Raw genomic sequence first — 21,857 nt, 5'->3', positions numbered from 1 at the left:
CAGTGTCAAACAAGAATTTATTCACATTGCTGTCACGTGATTTAAATCAAGGGAATGCTATATTTACACAAGATGCTTGAGAAGAAAATTGTTGCTATTTTAATATTAGATGTAACACACAATAGATATATGGGATTATATTAATACTTTATAAATTGAGATTAACTTTGTTAGAGAATTTTTTCAGAGTGAATTGGTCACTAACTTAAAACTATTCACTTTTCCTACTCACGAGGGATATTAATTAAAATATTGTATGATCCTGTTAAGAAAAAAGGAAAGCCTGCTAAAGTTGTATATTTGGACATTTAATCTCTAAATTACTTAGTGAGTTACCCTCACTAATTGTATCCCTAAAGTATGTATATACATATGTATGTATTATTTGGCCAGGATTAAGGTAGTAAAATACCTGTTCATAGTTTGGACGTAGCAAATCAAGCCTTGTTTCTATTAGAGGCTTTACTTTTAATGATATCCCTGTAAGTTATGTAACAACCTGCTTATGGGTGGAGCTGTATTCCCACTATACTTGAACTGCTGAGTTAAAAATCTGGTCTAGAAGCGCTTTGTAGATCATATATTTGTGGGACCAATCTAAATAACTAGATTACAATATCACACAATATTGAAGCAGGAAGAATCATATTTTATCATATAAAGTTATGCAGATAAGAATCCACTTCTTTTATACTAAAACAGATTTTAAAAATAATTGTGAATTGTGTCATTTCTATTCATTAAGCCACATAGCTTTCCAGCATTTTGGCTGATGAATGAATCCATTACAATTTATGATTAAAGAATAATAGGAATGAATGTAATAGTAGACATATTTAGCCATAGAAAACAGAAGTTAGTGACAACTGAAGATATTCTTGTTTAAAAACCATGTAATTGCTGTTATGATCTATTATTAAAGATCACAACACTTGTACTATATATACTCTTGTGGAGAACAAAACTGGATATCCCTTTACTTTGAATTTTTCTTTTAAAGTAAAGCATTAAACTTCTGAAGTAAATTAAGTAATGTATGGTTCTCCAAGGTAGTCTTTTTCTTATCTCTTCAAGCAAAAAGTAATAGTTTACACAATTGAGCATTTTTTATAATTTAACAACATATGAACATGAACTCATTTTCCTGTTTACTATACATAGATGTAAAATATTAATATCAGCATAATCCAAAAAGGAAGCTAAAGAAAATTGTGCTTTAAATTCTGTGATACCTATTAAGCATTTAATACAACAGTAAAGCTTCTGTTCAATTTGATTAAATTCATGCTTCCTATTTTTTTTTGCATATGCTTCATACTATTTCTCATAATTACATAGTAGCCTGCTTCCCTCTTCACAAACTATAAATTAAGCTGTATATTTTTGTAATTAAGGAGAGTTAGATACATTAGGGGTCCCCAACCCCTCTCCCCCGGTCCGTGGACCAGTACTGGGCCATGGCATGTTAGCAACCCATCCACACAAATAAGCAAAGCCCCATCCGCAGGATGCAAGCAGCACGCAAAACCGCATACCCTCCCATCTGAGGAAAAACCTCTCTCCGTGGAACTGGTTGGTCCCTGGCGTCCAAAAAGTTGGGGACCTCTGAGATACATTTACATTTGGATCCTCATAGTGGAGTGCAAATGTTAAATTTTTATTTTAAAGGGATAGAAATGTGACCTATAAATGTCAAATACTACCATTGATGTTCATGTGCTGCATGCTGCATGAACATGTATCTCCTTTTTAACAATTATAATTTTTATCATTTATAATAGATATAATTTAGTTGAGTTTTTAATTATTTTCCCAAGAATAATAATTTAAATTTAAATCCGAACTGATTAGTTTTAGACTAATATGGCTCAATATTGTTTACATTAAAAATTCAATAGAAACAATCAGAATGTATAAAAAATAAATTATTATATGGTGAAGTACCTAAAACACTTCAGCCCATGGCCTGTTTGAAAATTAAGGTTTTCTTTGGCTTCCTAAAATGTAGAGATGGATCTCTGGGCAAATATTCCAGAGGCCAAAGCTGTAACAGGGAAGGCATAGTGTCTAATAAGATGGCATTGTTCAGCAGAAGAGACTCAGAGTATGCCCATTATGGCTGATCCTACAGGATGGCAAAGACAATTGAGGAAAACAGTTGTGTAGATATTCCAGATTTGTAGACTATTTGTGAAATACTAATTGTCAAAAGCATTTTCTCTGGATAGTTTAAATAGTGCCTGGAGCCAATAACTTATTTTGATATGACAGTACTCGATATATATTAGGTAATAAAACCAAACATAGATATACTGTTACAGTAGTAAAAGTGAAATATATTTTGAGATCCAGCTAATACTTTAAAAAGGCATATCTTGCCAGGGATAATTTCTACTCTGGGTATTCTACATGTTCCTAAAAGGTATTATTCAGCAATTTAATGCACTATTTCAGAGTTTTAATGAGAGAAATTCTTTGCCTTGATTTTCTTTAAGTTTCTTTCAGGAAACTTCTATCTTCAGTAAAGGTTTTAAATTTTCTTGAGTTAATTAATGGGATTATTTTGCCTACTGGATACTTCCCTCAAGGGCCATCCTGGAATTGGCATATTTGATGCTTGTTGTAAATTAGACATGTTCAACTGCTTGAAAAATACAGACTTCCCTCTTCTTCCAGTTTGCAAAAGAGACATCGTACACAATAGCACATCAGATTTGGTTTCATTTTATGTATATGCTGAAAAATAATATGGGGGAATCCAAACTTCAAAATTGTAAGACAGTACTTTTGTTGGAAGATTTAGTGTTCATTCTATATTTTAACCTATTGATAAGAATACATTATATCTTATCTAAGGAATTGGAATATAAGTACTGAGGAAAGTGGCAGTATGTTTAGATAAAATAGATTTTAAAGTCAAGACATCAAGTGCTGTTAATGTTTCAGAACAATTGTCTAATACTTGAGGATTTAACAGTTGATTTATGGAATGATAAGATTGTAATAACTATGAACAGTTTTAGAATGTGTATATATGTTCAGAAGTATGGGCATAGAATTAGGAATGGTCCAATACAAGGTCAGTGGAAGACCACATTACCATGTAGATGTCAGGTGCTTATAGATATAAAATTACAATTAAATAAATACTGTTTTGTATGTATTGGACATTTATGTGCCTTTTAAAGAAGTCATAAATTGACTAATAGTATAAATGAAGAGTGGCATTATTTTAGTTAAAATACTTTCTATCATCTAGATGTAGACATAAGTGCTTCAGAATTCCCTACTGTACAGTATTAGATAAGTTTTTTTATTTTTGAAAGAATTTTATTCTTTAGATACTGTACAAATATATAACAGCAAGACTGAAGATTGTAAAATAATGTTTTCAGAATACATTACAGGAATCACTGGAGAATGTTAGGCTGGATGGCTATATGAGGATGCAGTGAAGGCAACAAAGCAAACTCTGGTGCCATCACGATACAATAGGTGTGATCATTCTATGTAACCTAGTTAGGTATATGAGTGCTCTAATACTATAGCAATAATTGTTTCCGATAATTCAACAGAGTATTGTAGAAATAATAGCACACTTTTTTTTAACCAGTATTGACTCCTGGGGACTGCCAGGACTGGCCCTTGCAGTCTTTTTGGCAGGATTTTAGAAATGGTTTGCCATTGTCTGCTTCCTAGGGCTGAAAGACAATGACTTGCCTAAAATCACCCAGGTGGTTTTGTGCCTAAGGTGGGACTAAAACTCATGATCTCGATTTCTAGTCTGGTGCCCTAATCAATACACCAAACTGGCCCTCTAGAAGTAGCCCTGGAGCAAGCCCAATTTAAACTTTTCTACCCCAACACAGTGTTTTGCCGTACGCTGTGTTGCTGTGGTGTGATATCGTGTTGGCCACCTGACCAAGAAACTGAAACGAACACCGCCCCCTGAAGTTTTTAGCAGGGTAAAACGTGCAGGGACACTCTTAGTCTTACTTTACTCCAACACAGGAGTCCAAATTAAAGTTTCTACGATGTACAATCACCAAAGAGGAGTATTTAAACTTTTATTGATAATACTGTAGATTCCATTCTTGAAATGTCTCTTACATATGGAAAAGCTTTCTGTAGTTGAATCAGAACCTTTGTTCCTGTAAATTAAACCTACTGTTTTTGGTAGCTTAGAGCCTTTTGTAATAGGTTGTATATAATATCCTTTCATATATGTGTAGAATGCTGTCATATCTCAGTTTTCTTGTAAGGCAAACATTTCCCATTTCTTTGCTGTTGCTTTAGGGCAGGGGTGTCAAACTGCCGGCCTGCAGGCCAATTGCATCATGTGGAGGCCACGCCCACCCCAGCACCGACAATGCGAAAAAAGTCACGATACGTCGCGACACATCACGTGATGCAGCGAGTTTGACACCCGTGCTTTAGGAAATCAATTTCTTGGCCCTTGATCATCTCCACTGCCCTTCTCTGAACTTGCTCCAGTCTGTCTGAATTCTTTTTAAAGTGTGATAAACAATGAAATATAAAACTTGAAATGGGAGTCTGATCAATATAAGCTTACATTGAATTGTTACTTATACTGTATTCTCCTATTTATTGAACCATTATGGTAGTCTTTTTTAAAAAAAAGATATTTTTAAAAGTTGTTTGTGAGAAAGTTCCTCATATTCCAGAGTAGATAACTTTTTCTTATACGCTTTTAATTCTTCTAATAGGTTACTGTTATAAAAGTGCTATAGTATTCAGAATTTCAAAAGGAAAAGCACTCTACAACTTGACACTGGTTTGCAGGTTTCACTTAGTATATTTGTATGTACAAGCTAAAAAGCAAGTAGAATTTTGTGTAAAATGCTTGGAATTCTGAGTTTAGGATTTTGTTTGAAATACTAGAGTTGAATAGAGTTCATTGATTTTTCATACAGAACTTGATTTTTGATAGCTTTAATCTGTATTGATTTCATAGGTATAATTTAGAGGCAATACATTTTTATGGGGATCATTTTGTAAACTATTGTTAAACCAGAAATGCAATTTTAGAAATCTTCTAATGGATACATTTACCTTTGCCTACCCCTGTTTAGATAACTGAAGTTGTAGTTTAATTAATCATAATTTTCCCCCCTCTGGCTGTGTCACAAGCTGGCTGTTAAGGAAATTTGACAGAATAGAACTACTAAGTATAAAACTGAAAAGTGTGCATCTAAAATTTTATATACATTTCAGTGTATTCTTATGAATACTAATTTATTGTAATATAAAAAGCTGCTTTGGAAGATTTGCATTACTTTCAGATGATAGTACATTATATTAAAAGCAAAGCTTTTGATTCATAGTACTGTAGTTACATTGCTAAATACATTGCTAAAATTAGTTCTGAGGGGTTTATTACCATGTTTTTGCTGTGCAGTAATCTTAAAGTTGCTTATTTTTCATCTTTCTTAGTGTCAAGGAGGGTTGCAATATGCAGGTACAGAACAGTGGGTAGATGGAATGTCCTCCAAAGCAGGAAGTGCTGCAAGTGTTACACAAGATTAGGGACATCTGAGGAAGTTCCTGAGGAGAAATGCATGCAGTAGACCATGGATTTTTTTTAATCTTCTAATATATTCTTTTTTTAGCTTTAGATGTTGAGTTGAACAGCCATCTTCAGTAAAATTGTAAAAAGTCATATTTTAGATTAAAATTTTAAGTTGTGTTACAATTCAGATTTAATTTACTTTTTATAAGAAATATATTTCCTCTTTGCTTTTTTCTATTTTCATTTCTAATTACATTTCTAGTTTTTTATTATATTATTTTTCTTTATATCTTGCTTTTTCCTTCTAGTTTGGTTTCTAATTGCACTTCTAGCTTTATATGTTTCTTACTCATTTTTTATGCTCTAATTTAGTTTGTTGTAGTTCTTTTACTCTTCCCAAATCTTTTCATAAAAATTAGATTAAAAATGGAAATGAGGTGATTTAGATAAGTAAAAGTCTTCTGAGTTTCAGGAAAGGCTTTCAATAAGTACTTGTTAATGCAGGTTTGCATTTGGACATGCCTAACTTTCCCAGAGGAAAAAACCCATCCCAAATAAATTGTTTTAGCTGACTTTCAGGATAGCACTTAACATTCAGTATGAGTGAAATGAGCCTTTACCTAAGATTTAGATACAGGTAGTCCTCAACTTACAACCAGAATTGAGGCCAAAATTTCTGTTTTTAACTTGTTAAACAAGACAGCAGTTAAGTGAATTTTGCCCCATTTTACAATCTTTCTTGCAACAGTTAATTGAATTACCGCAGTTGTTAAGTTAGTGAATCTGGCTTCCCCACAGACTTTGCTTGTCAGAAAGTCACAAACGGTGATCATGAGACCCTGGGACACTCACAAATAGGAGTCAGTTGCCAAGCTTCTAAATTTTGATCATGTGACCATGGGGATGCTGCAACAGTGTGAAAAAGTCATAAGTCCCCTTTTTCAATGCCATTATAACTTTGAATTGTCACTATATAAGCTGTTGTAAGTCAAGACTACATGTACTACCCGTATGTACTTCATTGCTGAATAGAAAGGTTTTGCCTATAGAAAATTTCATGGTTCTAATTTTGCTGCTTTGAAGAAGAAAAAAATATCTTGTCAAGAAAAGTGGGCAGATCCAATGGAAGTTATAGTGCTATATAATAATTCAAAATCTGCAGACAGTTCCCTTACATTTATTGCAGGAATGAGATATTCTTGAAAATAGCCTTATGTTTTTGATTGAAAAAGTATTCTGTTCTTTAGGAGCACAGGTTGTGGTGGAATCAATATCAGTCAATATCAAGAGTGTAGAAATCAGTCACCAAAATTGGCAAACGTGATCCACTTCTGATCCAACAGCCAAAAGTCATATTTGAAAAGGGATTGGTAAAGAGGAAAGCAGGGATTATGAAATCTCTGTAGCAGGTTTAGGGTTCTTGTTCCAGAGGACAAAGTGGGTTGTTCAGAGTGTTGTCTTAACACTTTCCGTATGTGTTTTTGTGTTCCTGTCAGTTGAGTTTCTCCTGCTTTTCCCATGTTCAGCACTTTTCTTTGCACTGGTTCTTGACAAGACTGTTGCTTCCAACCTCCCAGTCTGGTATTCCTGCCCCTCTCAGCAAATGCCTTCTCTAGCCACTGGGATAGATATTGCTTAAGTAATAGAAGTTGATGTTTCAGATCAGAAGTAGTGAAATATATAAAGGTGGTAAAAAAAGATTCTGTTCAGCTGCAAGGCTAGAACATTGATGAGCGGGTAAGGGGCGTTTTATGGCTTCCACATTTATGCTTTTCACACATATCAGATTCCTGTATTCCTCAGAATTCAGATTAGTAATTGCCCAAGGTTTCTGGATTGATAAATCACAATTTTTTCTTCTTTTTATTTGGGAGTAATTTTAGTATCCATGATAGCTTTTATAGTTTTAAGATTTTTAAAACAAATGTATATATACCATATTGCTTATTTACATTCATTTATATTGTATCTGAGCACAATAATAAAATCAAAGCAGATATGTAATATAAGTTTGCTTGATGGGGAATGGCTAATGTTTGCTCCTAAGAAATGTAAACACAGACTGACAAACACTTCATTAAAATTCAGTAAGAAAGGCTGCATTCCAGGCTGCTAACCTGGGATCAAGTGCTTAGTTTTTGTTGAGTGCTGTTCCATGTCCTATTCTGTTTGACCATTCCCAGTTCCATCCTCTATAGGCAAGTTCTTTCTGCTTCAAAAAGGTACGTAGTTTATTATATTGTAAATTGTGATGTATGCATAACTTGAAATCTGCGTTATGGTAAATTGCTGGTATCACTCCTCAGTAACTGTGAGGACTCTCCATTAATTTACCAAAATGAGAATGGCACGCTGGTACTGACCATAGATACTACACTTGTTAGTTTATATTGTTTCATGAGAAATAGGGGTCCTAAATAATGTGTCTTTGATAATCCTTTTGGCCACTTTTATGATTACTGATAGGTTGTATTATTTTCCCCCTCTTTACAGAGTATTTCGTGAATTCTACTCATTTTGATGGAAGAAGACCATTGTCCGAATGTGAATTCTTCATTAAAATACAGCCATTTTTCCCCCTGTTTTTAAAAGCAGCAATTCAAATACAGTAGAAGAATAGCTTGCTAGTTTGGCCCTTTTACTTTTAGCTTTAATTGAACGCATAACTAGGAACAGTAGAAAGATAGTAATAATTGAATCTTGTATCTTCGAGTTGCTTTTAGTTCCTTACCAAGGAAACTTAAGTGACATTATGTGAAAAGCCTTTCAAAATACTATTTTTAAGAAAGCTAATTTTTAGCAACCATTAAAAATGAACCCTGCATTTTAGCACTTAATAAGAACAAAGGTTTACTGCACCAGAATTTGCAAGACTCCTCAGCATCCTTTTCCCCTGTCTTTTTGTTTCAAATTCATTTGTTGCAGAAGATGAACAAAGTGGATTTGTGAAATTCACCATTAATTACGGTGCTTTTCTGAATGCTGTACAAATTTGACAACTACTTTTGTAATGTAATAGCTGAATTACACAGCATTGTGACAACAGGGAACAGTTTAATGAGGTGAATGTAGTTATAGCTTTCCAAAAATGCACACTGCATTTTAGGTTTTTTTTTCTCATATGAGTTCAGAGAGCATTTAAGATGAGCAGCTAGAGGGGTAAGGGGTGCAGTCAGCACGAAGTGCGGCTTCTTGTGCTTCCTTTGGGACTCACCATTGCCACACAGCTGGCATAGGTGCACCCTGGCGAAGGAAGGAACCTGGAAATCAAAGTATTAAAGTGAGAGTGGACTACAAAGGCCAAACTGGGTAAGTCACTGTAGGACTCTGTTTATAATTAAAAATAACACATGTTTAATGCATTTGTATAATGTATATGTATGAAGAAAAGTTTTTAATTTGTACATTATAAGTAATTAAATTAGTGGGCTATTTCTAGATTAAGTAGACACCAAATTAATTTTGTAAAGAAAACCCTGCTAGTGAAATATTATTTTGGAGAGGAAAATTACACTTAATTCTTCCTCAGTTTTATTTAGTTCCAGTAATGATGATGGTAGAACCTGGCCTCTGATGATTTTGACTGAAGTGGCTTAAGGGAGTTAAACTAAATAAGAACAATATAGCTACAGTAACTCAACATGATGCTGAGTCAAATTAAATTTCCATTAGCTCCAATAAGTAAAGGTAAAGGTTCCCCCGCACATGCGTGCCAGTCGTTTCCGACTCCAGGGGCCGGTGCTCATCTCCGTTTCATAGCTGAAGAGCCAGCGCCCGTCCAAGGACGTCTCTGTGGTCATGTGGCCAGCATGACTAGACACCAGAGGCGCACGGAACGCTGTTACCTTCCCACCGTAGTGGTCCCTATTTTTCTACTTGCATTTTTACGTGCTTTCGAACTGCTAGGTTGGCAGAAGCTGGGACGAGTAACAGGCGCTCACTCTGTTACGTGGCACTTGGGATTCGACCCGCCAAACTGCCGACCTTCTGATCGACAAGCTCAGCGTCCTAACCTAGAAAGATGATAAGATGTTTTCCAGACTCTTGGAAGCATGCTCAGAAGAATCTGCTCTTATCCATTGCTTTTAGTAAGACTGAGAGCGTCTGTGGTGCTTGTTCTGTCTTAGATCCTGGCCATGAGGTTTGATGCCTCACTTGATTGAAGAGAGACACTGGACCTAAATGGCGCAGCATGACTTTGTTCCTGCCTGGCTTAACTTCTCTACGCCACAGTCTGCCAAGGTAACTATTACATCTTAGATCAGTTGCTCAGACAAAGTTACGGTTAAATTCTCATTTGGATTGTGAAATGCGTAAATAGCATTTATTTTCACATTTCTGAACTTCCATCTCCCTATTATGCTGCATAAGTTACAAATCTGAAGGAACTTGGTCTTAAAACTTTCTTAAATGCTTAATCAAAATATTTTTGTGGTTTAGATATAGCATCCAAAGATTCTTGGCTGTGCCGAGCATTATTTCAGAACATTCTAATGCTGGGGTTGTTGTTTTTTGTAGGGACCTTATCCTGTATTGCACACACTTTAGCATTTATTTTTTTTTATTTTTTTATTTTAATCCCATTTATATCCCGCCCTTCTCCGAAGACTCAGGGCGGCTTACAATCTAAGAAGCACAAATCAAATGTGCTTAGCAATAGCCTTCATTCTATGTATATGCCTGCTTGTTAGGGCTTTCACACACACCCCAAGCGGCATTATTACAAAGTCAGCTTAATTGCCCCCAACAATCTGGGTCCTCATTTTACGTACCTCGGAAGGATGGAAGGCTGAGTCAACCTTGAGCCTGGTGGGATGAGAACCTGCACTAATTGCAGGCATCTGGTGTTACTTAAGGAGGCATTAGCCCACTGCTCCACCAAGGCTCTTGGTAGTGCCATGTACTCCGGTGGCTACACTAGGAGTAGAGTGTATTGACTATTTCTCTTGGTCATTGCTGAGCTTTTTCTTTCATTCAGCATTTCTCTAGATTTTGATTCCCTTTGCTATTCTTCTATTAAATCAGTATTTTTTAGTGTTTTATAGCTGCAGAATCCAATCTCGGTCGGTCACTGGGGCCAGAGGTTTTGTTTTGTTTGTTTTGTTTTGTCTTGTAGCTATATGATGGGCAAAATAGTTTGGTATTGGTCTTTGACTTTGTAGGTTTTCTTTTGAAAGTAAGTTAACTGAACAATAAAGAACTGCTACAGAGGTATATTCTCTGTTTATGTTAAAACCATCAGGTAGAAACCTGAGTCTGCTCCACAACTTTATCAAACAGATATATTTGCAATTGTTTGTTACAGTGATTATGAGCAATTTCCATTTTAAGAGCTTTTGGATACTGAAAGAATTGAAGGAAAGCAGCCAGTATCCCAGTCCAAGTAATGAGCAGGAATTGTAGGGAAAATGCAGTAGGCCATCATATTATGTATGTCCCACTATAGTCCTAATGTCAGCTGTCAGCTTCATAGTAAGCATTCCTAGTAATAACTTGGAACACTTCATTTAATCTTATAAAACTTCCCTTACTACAATTAGCATTTTCTCAAATTATTGTATTTTCAAATATGATTACCTTTGCAATGTCTAATCAGATTTTCTCTTATATCGTTTATTAACTTTATACAGAATCCCACTACATGTAATATACCATTATGTAAACTAATCTGATGCAAGATAAACCCCAGCATGAGGATTGCGCCACGGCCCGCAACAATGTCGCCCCGGCGCGAGGATCGCACTGCCACCCCTGCATGAGGATTGTGCCATTGTGTGAGAATCGCACTGCTACCCCCATGCGAGGGTCGCACCGCGACCCACCACCCACACAGAGTTGGTGGCAATGCTGCCACCTGCATGGGGCGTGCCACTGCCCACCTGCCGCTCGCAGTGCTGCCACCCCCCTGCACAATGTTTGTGGCAATGACGCCCGTGTGATAATAGCGCCACTGCCACTGCCTGCACAACACTCGTCTCAACAGTGGAATGGGGGGGGTGAGCACACTTATGTGTGCACTGCCCAACTACTCAAGTGGCCAGCACCCAAGAGGCCTTGGCCAGGTAATTGGCCAAGGCCCATAGGTTGGGACCTCTGATATAGACAGTCATGTTTAAATCTAAGATATGTAGAAAGAACATAACAGAACATATATTTTCTATGTCATTGTTATAACTTACCGGTAAATAGTTGAAATTAAGAACAGGGACCTATAAAGATTTAAAAGATTCATGAAGGGATTTTAAATACAGCTTATACATACACACCACACACACTGTATATAAAGTATCGGAGTCATAGCTTCTTTAATCATATTTTATTGAATAAATCACATTTAACCAGAATCAAACAAGCCAAGCTGTAAAACAAAACGCAAATAATGCGATTGTTTATAGAGTAAATGTTGAAAACAAAAAGTTTATAATTGGCACATTAACTCAACAAGAAATATGGAAATGCTTCATGCATGGAACATGTAGAGTTTGATGTTCTAATCTGGCAGAGATTGAAATGGAGCTACTTGATTTATACTGAAATGGTATTAGACGTTCAAAAGAGAGAAGATGTAGGGATTATACAGGCTGCTGAGTTATGTCACTGGAATATGCAATGTGACAGATATAGTATGTTGCAGAGATAGAACAGAAGCATGTTGATGGGATATGCCACATTGGGCAGGGGTAGCATGGATTTTAGACTTTTCATTCATAATTAAAACACTTCATTTTCATACATATACAGTTGCAAGAAAAAGTATGTGAACCCTTTGGGATTACGTGGAGTTTTGCATGAATTGGCCATAAAATGCACTCTAAACATCATGTAAGTCACAACAATAGAAAAACACAGTCTGCTTAAAATAATACTACACAAACATTAGCTGTTGTCATGTTTTAATTGAAGATAAGATGGAAACATTCACAGTGCAGGGTGGAAAAAGTATGTGAACCCCTAGCCTAATGACTTCTCCAAGAGCCAATTGGAGCCAGGAGTGAGCCAACCTTGACTCCAACCAGTGTGATGATATTGGATGTGTTGCTGACAGCTGTCCTGCCCTTTAAAAACACACACCTGTTTTGGGTTTACTGGTCTCAAGCACTGTCTGATGTGAACCATGCCTTGCAGAAAAGAGCTCTCAGAAGACCTACGATCAAGAATTGTTGACTTGCATGAAGCTGGAAAGGGTTACAAAAGTATCTCCAAAAGCCTTGATGTTCATGTGTCCACGGTAAGACAGACTGTCTACAAATGGAAAAAGTTTAGCACTTGCTACTCTCCCTAGGCGTGGTCGTCCTGTAAAAATGACTGCAAGAGCACAGCGCATAATGCTTAACGAGGTAAAGAAGAATCCTAGAGTGTCAGCTAAAGACCTACAGAAATCTCTGGTACATACTAACATTTTTGTTGACACATCTACAATAAGGAAAACATTAAACAAGAATGGAGTACATGGGAGGACACCACGGAGGAAGCCATTGCTGTCCCAAAAAAATATTGCAGCACGTTTGAAGTTTGCAAAAGAGCACCTGGATGTTCCACAGCACTACTGGCAAATTATACTGTGGACAGATGAAACCAAAATTGAGTTGTTTGGGAAAAACACACAACACTATGTGTGGAGAAAAATAGGCACAGCACACCAACATCAAAACCTCATCCCCACTGTAAAACATGGCAGAGGGAACATCATGGTTTGGGGCTGCTTTGCTGCCTCAGGGCCTGGACGGATTGTTGTCATTGATGGGAAAATGAATTCCAGAGTTTATCAGGACATTTTGCAGGAAAACGTACGACCATCTGTCCACCAACTGAAGCTCCGCAGAGGATGGGTGATGCAACAGGACAATGACCCAAAGCATACAAGTAATTCAACAAAACAATGGCTTCAACAGAACAGAATACGCCTTCTGGAGTGGCCCAGTCAGAGTCCTGACCTCAACCCGATTGAAATGCTGTGGCATGACCTTAAGAGAGCGATTCATACCAGACATCCCAAGAATATTGCTACACTGAAACAGTTTTGTGAAGAGGAGTGGTCCAAAATTACTCCAGATCGTTGTGCAGGTCTGATCTGGAATTACAGGAAACGTTTGAGGTTATTTCTGCCAAAGGAGGGTCAACCAGTTATTAAGTCCAAAGGTTCACATACTTTTTCCACCCTGCACTGTGAATGTTTCCATCTTATCTTCAATTAAAACATGACAACAGCTAATGTTTGTGTAGTATTATTTTAGGCAGACTGTGTTTTTCTATTGTTGTGACTTACATGACGTTTAGAGCGCATTTTATGGCCAATTCATGCAAAACTCCACGTAATCCCAAAGGGTTCACATACTTTTTCTTGCAACTGTATTCATCAGCTCTACACATAATGAGATTACTATCATTATATATATTTTGCATTCATGTAATATATATAAATGAGTACTGTAGACCTTGGGATATAATGGCAATTGGGACTAGAGTTGCTGTGGCTAAGTGATGGGGTTGTACATAGTACAGGTAGTCTTTGACTTGCAACAGTTCATTTAGTGATTGTTCCAAGTTAACAGTGGCATTGAAAAAAGTGACATGGCTATTTTTCACATTTATGAATGTGGTAGTGTCCCTAAAGTCATGTGATCAAAATTTGGACACCTGTCAACTTGTTCATATTTATGACGGTTGCAGTGTCCTGAGCTCATGTGATCACATTTTGCAACCTGACAAGCAAAATCAATGGGGAAGCCAGATTCACTCACAACTGTGCCACTAACTTAACAACCAGAGTGATTTTGCAGATTCACTTAACAACTGGAGCAAGAAAATTCATAAATGGCAAAATGTCTCACAACTGAAATTTTGGGTTCAATTGTGGTCATAAGTCAAGGACTTACTGTAGTAATGTCACCTGACCATATTCTTAAGGGATGGCAATTCAAGCCATTCTAGTTGCCATTGTTAAGAGAGAACCTCACATGACTGCAACTTACAACGTCCAGTCAGCTTCTCCCTTAATTTTGCTTGGGGAAAGCTGACGGGACCTCAGAAATTGTGATCATATGACTGTGAGACTGTTGCAGTGGCCATAACTCTAAGGACTGGTCATAGGTCTCCTTCATTCAAGCCCCATCACAAACCATTCAAATGGTTGCTGAATAAGTGATCATAACTGATGACCATCTATAGTTACTGACCTTCCCAGCTCATAATTTTGGCCAATTGGAGCTTTCGGATAATACTTTTTGGTAAGATAAAGTATAGCCTATATTACTATTGTTACTTGTATCCATGCCATATCTAGCATTCACTGTTAATGTTAAAGAGTCTCTCAACATGTTGGTTACAAGTGCAACCAAAGCCCAGATATACCCTAACAGTGTATACTGTTCTATGCAATCTGATATCTTTAATCTAGGCTGTAAATCGACATAGTAGTAATTGTTATTATATCAACAAAAAATATGAAATCATAGCTGCGAGTTCTTCCCAAAAGCTTAGAATGCTATACTGCATTAGAATAATGTGCAAGTCCAAGCAAGTGAAAATACTGTCAATGTGCATATTTCCTAAGTGCCATCCAAAATATTTTGATATGGCACCAAGTGTGTCAATAACAAGTGGTAACCACCCTAGGCGCAGTTTATGCCATAATCTTTCCAGATTCCACATCCAGATTCAGTCACAGTTTTGTTCCATACAGTATTAACCTTGTGAACTTCCAAGCTTCCTCCTTCCACTATATATTCAAGATGGACAGTGATTAATATTTATATATATTTATATGTAAGGGCATAGGTATATACATGTGTTGTATATAGCATGTTTATATGTGTGTTATGTATGTGTACACTTTTGAGAGCAAGAGAATTTCATTTTTAATGTGTCAGTGTGCCCACAGTAAAAAATGACAAAGTTTATCTTATTTTATCTTCAGTTTTGATTTTCATATCTTGACACTTTATGATCTCCAATTCTTTGTCTTCTGTTCATTATATCCTAGCATTGCCACATCAATTATCCACATTTTCTTCTTTTCGGCCAGTTAAATCTGTTGTGTTACGGGCAAAGATTTTATCAGTTTGTATTTGAAAATCCCACAATATTTTCACCTCATTTTTGACTATTTTTTGAATTATCACACTAATTTTTCATTACTAGCACATGATAACTTTTATAGACGTTCACTTTTACCACCTGTTGCTGTTATTGGTTGCTTTGTGGTTTCCAAAGCTTTAATTGTCTGGTGCTAAGCGAATATTTTTTAATTAGGCTTGATCTGATTCTTACGTTCTTCAAATTTGGCTCTTTTGTGTTTTTTTTTAATTACTTGCATCAGATCTTAATAGAATATTCTTTATTGGTCAATTGTGATTGGATATACAAAGAATTTGTCTCCAGTGCATAAGCTGTCAATATACATACAAACAACAAAATGATAAATCATAAATCATAAGATACAACCATCAAAGTGATGTCAGAAGATACCAATAGGAGTAGGTAATAGGAAAGATAAGAAGGATAATAGTAATACAGTCCTACTACATGATTAGATATACTTAGGCATAAGACAGTGGTGTGGGAATTGGGTGTTTAGCAGAGTGATGGCATGTGGGGGAAGGGTTGTCTTTGTGTCTACTTGTTTTGGCATTCAATGCTCTATAGTGGTGTCTTGGGAGAAATTGAAACAGTTGTGTCCAGGTTGTGAGGGGTCTGTAGATACTTTGTCAACTCTAGCTTTTGCAGCATACAGGTCCTCAATGGAAGGCATACTCGTTCCAACTGTTTTTTCTGTAGTCCTCCACTGACGTCTATACCTTCCTGTTTAGTTGCTGTACCAAACCAAACAGCTATAGAAGTACAAATGACAAACTCAGTAATTCCTCTGTATACTTTATCAGCATCTCTTTGGGTAGCCTGAGCTTTCTGATTTGGTGCAAGAAGAGCATTCTTTGTTGTGTTCTAACGTTAGGTGTCTATTTCAAGTCTTGGGAGATTGTAGAACCCAGAAACTTGAAGGTCTCTACTGTTGATACTGTGTTGCATAATATTGTAAGAGGTGGTAGAATAGGAGGGCTCCTTCTAAAATCTGCTATCATCTCTACAGTTTTAAGTGTGTTCAGTTCTAGATTGTTCCAAGATAAAGAAATAAAATTTCTTTATCTTGGCCTCCTGTTTGATCATCTGCTTTCGCTTTGAATATGTTTTTGCTTTTGCTTTCCTAATTTCTAAATCTAGTTCTTCTGTCATGACCGCTACTGTACTGTAGGCAAGCTGATTGGTTTGTTTGATGGATGTTATATTAATGCTTGCAAGCACCTTATTCACTTCTTTCCTTATAGGTGCCAGAACCTTTTTGGCCACTACTTTCAATGCTGGCAATGTTTGGAAAGTTTGCATATGCCATAATCTTCTCTTAATTCTTCTTGTTGGTGGGTCAGTTTCAGTATTAGGCTGTGCTGGTTCTGTTGTTATTTATTCTAAGTTATCATTTGTGTAATATTGTAATTCAATATCAGTTATTTCCAGGGCTTTTTTTCTAAAAAAAACAAAAAAAGGGCCGGAACTCTCATCTTGGCAGGTGCAGGAGGCGGGGGGGGGGTGTTCTGCTGTGGTCATGGGCGTGAGGGGTGTTGGCAGTGGGCTGTCCCCCGGGGCCAGAGCCGGCGTGGCTAGTGCAGTGGGAGCAGCGGGGCCCGCTCTATATGGCAGGGCTGCGCGAGGCGGGTGGCAGAGGCGTGGCGGGCCAGGTGATGCAGGGCGGCCACTTAGGCGCGCAGGGCGAGGTGATGGTGGCGCAGGTCCAGCACTGGGTAGGCCACCAGCCTGGTTGACACGGGTAGTTGGGCAGCAGGGAGGGATGCAAACTTCCTGCCAACTCACCTTCGCTGCAAACAACTTGCCGGTGCAACGTTTGCCAGCCGGGTCTTTTGGCGCTCTCAGCAGCAATTCCTATTGGCTTTCGAGTAGCATAGCTTGTGGGAGGGAGGGAGTAGCATAGCTTGAGCAAAAGCTTTTTGTGTGTGTGTGTGTGCAAAAAAAAAGTGCCAGAACGCCATTCAGAGCGTTCAATGAGAAAAAAGCCCTGCTTTTATGTTTGTCTTATGATTTTAAAAATATATTTTTTCTATTTTTTTCTGCCCCAAACCTCGCCATGTGGATTGCATACAAATATTATATAATCAGTAAATAAAGGTAGAACATATGTTAAATATACATCAAATGATAATATGCTTCCCTACAAAGTCAATTTTTGCTCAATGACAGACCAAGGAGCTAACTTGGAAAGGCAAGAGGAAAATCTAGAAGAGGTCTGTGCAACTTGTAGAAGGGAAGGGCCCACACTGATAAATTAAAAATCTTTGTGGTCTGCAAAGGAATGCTGGTGGACTAATCAATGATTGGTGACTAGAGGAGCATCTACAGTGTTGGAGCTCATGGTCATGGTAAGCCATGGAGACACTAGGCAACATGACTTTTAGGGCAGTGGTGTTGATTTTATTACTTTTTTTAAAAGTCTGTGCTCTATCCAAGGGTGCTTGGCAGGCTGCATGTACAGGCCTGGCCTAGAATTTATTTTGGAGCATTCAACTATCTAGAGCAGGCATGACATTTTGTTTGAGGCAACTTCTTATAAAAGAATTGCCATTAATTTGTTTTAATAAAATAATTTAAATCAATTTTTCACTTGATTTCAAATTAAATGAATTATATTGGTTGACAATGAGATTTTTTTAGTACAATTGCCAAATGCAATAAACTGGTTTTAGATATATGTTACTGGAAGGAAAAAACATCCCTGCTGCATTACTGATCCCAGAGAAGCATTTGCATGTATGCAGGTATCCTTAGGGTGCCATAGTTATGGATGAGAAATATTGGTTGCAAAGTTGGCATTTCTGGATGTAATACAGATATTTTGGACTTATTTTTGTTTCTTTGCATATTTGATATTTTTAAAAAGGCATATGCTACTGACTACGCTTATGCACATATGTGTAACATCTTTTGCTAGAATATATGACCACTGCTTTTCCAGAATGTGAAAAGTGAAAGATTGTGACTAAACAAAATTTTAATGTACAGATAATACCACCAGAAATTATTTTAGCCTTTTTAATAAATGATGTTATTGATGTTAAGCTCACCATGGAAAACATATATTGTTATGTATATACTAGGTTAATTATTTAAAGACTGAAGTGCAACATAACTAGATTCTAAATAATCTATTTTTCAAAACACACAACAGTCCAAACAGTAAAAGTAAAGTCCAAATTAAGAATATTTCATTCTTAAGAATTGTTTAATTTAAAGTGGTCTAGTTGTAATAGATGGTTAGATTCAAAATAGTTTTCAATAGTACAAAATAGTACAAAAGTTACTTTTTTTCTAGCATCAGCTAAATTAGACATATTACATTGAGAAAAATGTTTCTCATTTCTTTCCTGTTACCTTTATGAAATCATCATTACAGAGATGTTAACATAGGAAATAGATTATTTTGTTATCTAATTTTACCTTCCAAAAGACAGAAGCAGATGAAAAATCTGAGGTTCTTTCCTGTTGGCTTTTTTGAATTAGCTGCTTTAGATTCTAAAAGTTTAGTTCCTAAAAAAGTAACCCTGTAAATAATTTTAATGTCCTCCTCTAGTGCAGGCTGTTTTATGACTCAAGGACTTCAACTCCCAGAATTCCTGACCCAGCATGGCTCATCTTGGAAACCTCTCCCTTTCCCCTCAGCATGGCTGGCTCAGGATTTCTGGGAGTTGAAGTCCACAAGTCATAAAAAAGAGCCAAGATTGCCTAGCCCTGCAATAAGCTTAGGAAAGCCAATAGAGGGAGTTTTTTTTTTTTTTTTGCAAAAAAAAAAGGTGCCGGAATGCCGTTCTGAGCGTTCTATGAGAAAAAAAGCCCTGGTTATTTCCTTTGTATTTCCAATTGTTATTGTGACCTTCTTCTATTATTCTACTATTGTTTTGGGTTTTTTTTTTGCTAATCATTGTTCAGTGGTAATTAAATATGGATAAATTACTTTCCATTGTTCAAACATTTGTTTCCAGTAGTCCTGCTTTGTTGGTTCCCATTTATTATATTAAACTTGTATACTGCCATGGGTGGCTCACAATGATGAAAGAATAGTAACGTTGCAGTAACATCAATAAAAGATAACGTGTTTCCCCAAAAGAAAGACCTACCCCCAAAATAAGCCTAGCTTGATTTTTGGGGCTGGACCTAATATAAGCCCTACCCCAAAAATCCTAGTTTTGGGGCGAGGCGCATGCCTAAAAATCTAGCTAGGGCGGGGGGGAATGGAGCTTACCACTGAAGCCAGGCCTCCCATGGCTGAGAACCGAGCTATGGATTGAATCTGAACAATAGAGTGGGGGCCCTTTATTCTAGAGCAGGGGTGTCAAACTGCTGGTCTGCAGGCCAGATGCATCATAGCGAAACTGCCCCCACCCCACTGCCAGCAATGATATTTCACGACACGTCATGTGACATTGCGGGTTTGACACCCCTGTTCTAGAGGGTAGGCGCTGCTACAGAGAAGGCTTGCTTCTGGGGTCTTGTTAGGTGACATTATTCAGTTGCAAGATTGAAGTGGTCTGTCCAGCAGATACTATAGGAGTGATATGCAGTGTATCAACATACTCAGGATATTTTGGTAAAATCACGCATTTAGTTTAAAATGGAAACTTGATAGAAAAATGGGACATTATATTCTGACCTTTATAATAGACTATTTTTCAAAATAGCAAAATTTTGTTTCCTCACACGAGATCTTGGCCAAATTTCTTATTTCTTTAATTTTAATTTAAAAAATTAGTTGATGCCTGCTGCCTCTTAAAGAGTGAAAGCTGTTGTTGGAAAGTTGCTCATATTCCACCAGTGGTATCTAAGCAAGTTGATTAATAGAGTGGTACATTGTTGGAACAAGAAACAAATCGATTTCTGCTCTTATTTTATAATAAAGTAGACATATATTTAACAGTAGGTTGGTTTAATCTTGAGATATCATTTGAACAATGCATTTGTGTGAAATAACCCCATGTTTGGGTCTTTTTAATATAGTAATTTGTTTTGGGGCATATATTTTTATACAGGTCCTAAATTGAGACTTATCAATTTAGTGTTCTGTAGTAACAAATATCTTATTAATTTTTTATATTTAGCATATTTTGGAAACTAGAGATCTCACAGAGTGACTTTTGCTGTATTGTTAAAGACTTCAAATGAATTCTGAGAAATATTTTAAAGATTGCAAAATTATATTGTTAATATACATAAAGTGATACATAAAGTTATGCTATGTGTCTTTTACATTTGCTGTTGGCGTGCTTTTGAAAGTTCATGTATATGTGACTGTATGCACTATTAATACTATCAAAGCAGTCTTTACATGTTTCCCTTTTATTCATAGGCTCCTGGAGCTTCTTTTGAAAAGCATGGAGAACATCTTCCTCGGGGAGAAGGCCGCTTTGGTGTGAGCCGGAGACGCCACAACTCTTCCGATGGCTTCTTTAATAATGGCCCCCTCAGAACTGCTGGAGGTATATAACTCATTGTTGGATAAGTAAATAGCATGGGAGAAAAAAATAGACTTGAACTTCAGCTGGTGTCCCCTCCCCTCATTGCTGTCATTGTGGCTTCCCACCCTCCAGTTTTGAACTCCAGTAGTTTGATATTCTGATAATATCAGTGAGTTCTCTCAATTGAATATCAGTTTATTAGTCAGGAGATGCTCCTGTAATGAGATTATATTGTTGTATCTAATCTTTTGCAGAAGCTCTTGTATATTGTGGTGTTTTTTCAAATAACAACTACCTTTGTTTATGTAACTACTTCATTTTATCCAGACTGCTGGCATCAGCCTTCCCTGCACCGCCATGATTCTGTGGATTCTGGTGTTTCTAAAGGAGCTCATGTTGGGCTAGTTGGCAGTCAGCCAGGTTGGCATGGTTCTTCACGTGGCCATGATGGCATGAGTCAGAGAGGAGGAGGAACTGGATCTCATCGCCATTGGAATGGCAATTTCCACTCCCGAAAGAATTCAGCTTTTCAGGAAAAGCCAACTGCTGAAGCTAGGGAGGAGAAAGAAGAGAAGGAGAAATTGCAGTTTGAGGAGGAAGATTTTGTAAGTATACTCTGAATGAAATTTCAAACTATCTTCTCATCAGCCCCAGAATATATCTAGCAACAACCAATATTAAGTAAGAAGACTGTCATTTCTATAATAAGATTTCTCTTAGCTTTCTTTTATACTGTCTGTGTATGCCTCTTATCTGCTTTACAAAGTTCCCAACTATTCTAGAATGGAATAAGGAAGGAGATAATAAATTCATTC

The 21,857-nt window shown here is 36.9% G+C and overlaps 1 protein-coding gene across 1 annotated transcript in view; it reads left to right on the top strand.

Annotated features, from left to right (window-relative positions):
* GPBP1L1 (GC-rich promoter binding protein 1 like 1) overlaps positions 1–21,857 on the top strand; it is a 36,048-nt gene that overhangs the window by 2,095 nt on the left and 12,096 nt on the right. The window contains exons 2-5 of the mRNA XM_083359019.1: positions 8,024–8,839; positions 9,658–9,772; positions 20,934–21,063; positions 21,370–21,647. Coding sequence (XP_083215145.1) covers positions 9,713–9,772; positions 20,934–21,063; positions 21,370–21,647 — 468 coding nt within the window. The 5' untranslated portion in view covers positions 8,024–8,839; positions 9,658–9,712. The remainder of the gene's footprint in view (positions 1–8,023; positions 8,840–9,657; positions 9,773–20,933; positions 21,064–21,369; positions 21,648–21,857) is intronic.

This window comes from Vipera ursinii (assembly GCF_947247035.1).
Source record: "Vipera ursinii genome assembly, chromosome: 3".
Taxonomy (NCBI): Eukaryota; Metazoa; Chordata; class Lepidosauria; order Squamata; family Viperidae; genus Vipera; species Vipera ursinii.
Note: the sequence above shows the minus strand (reverse complement) of the source record. Positions and strands in the feature narration are given on the sequence as shown.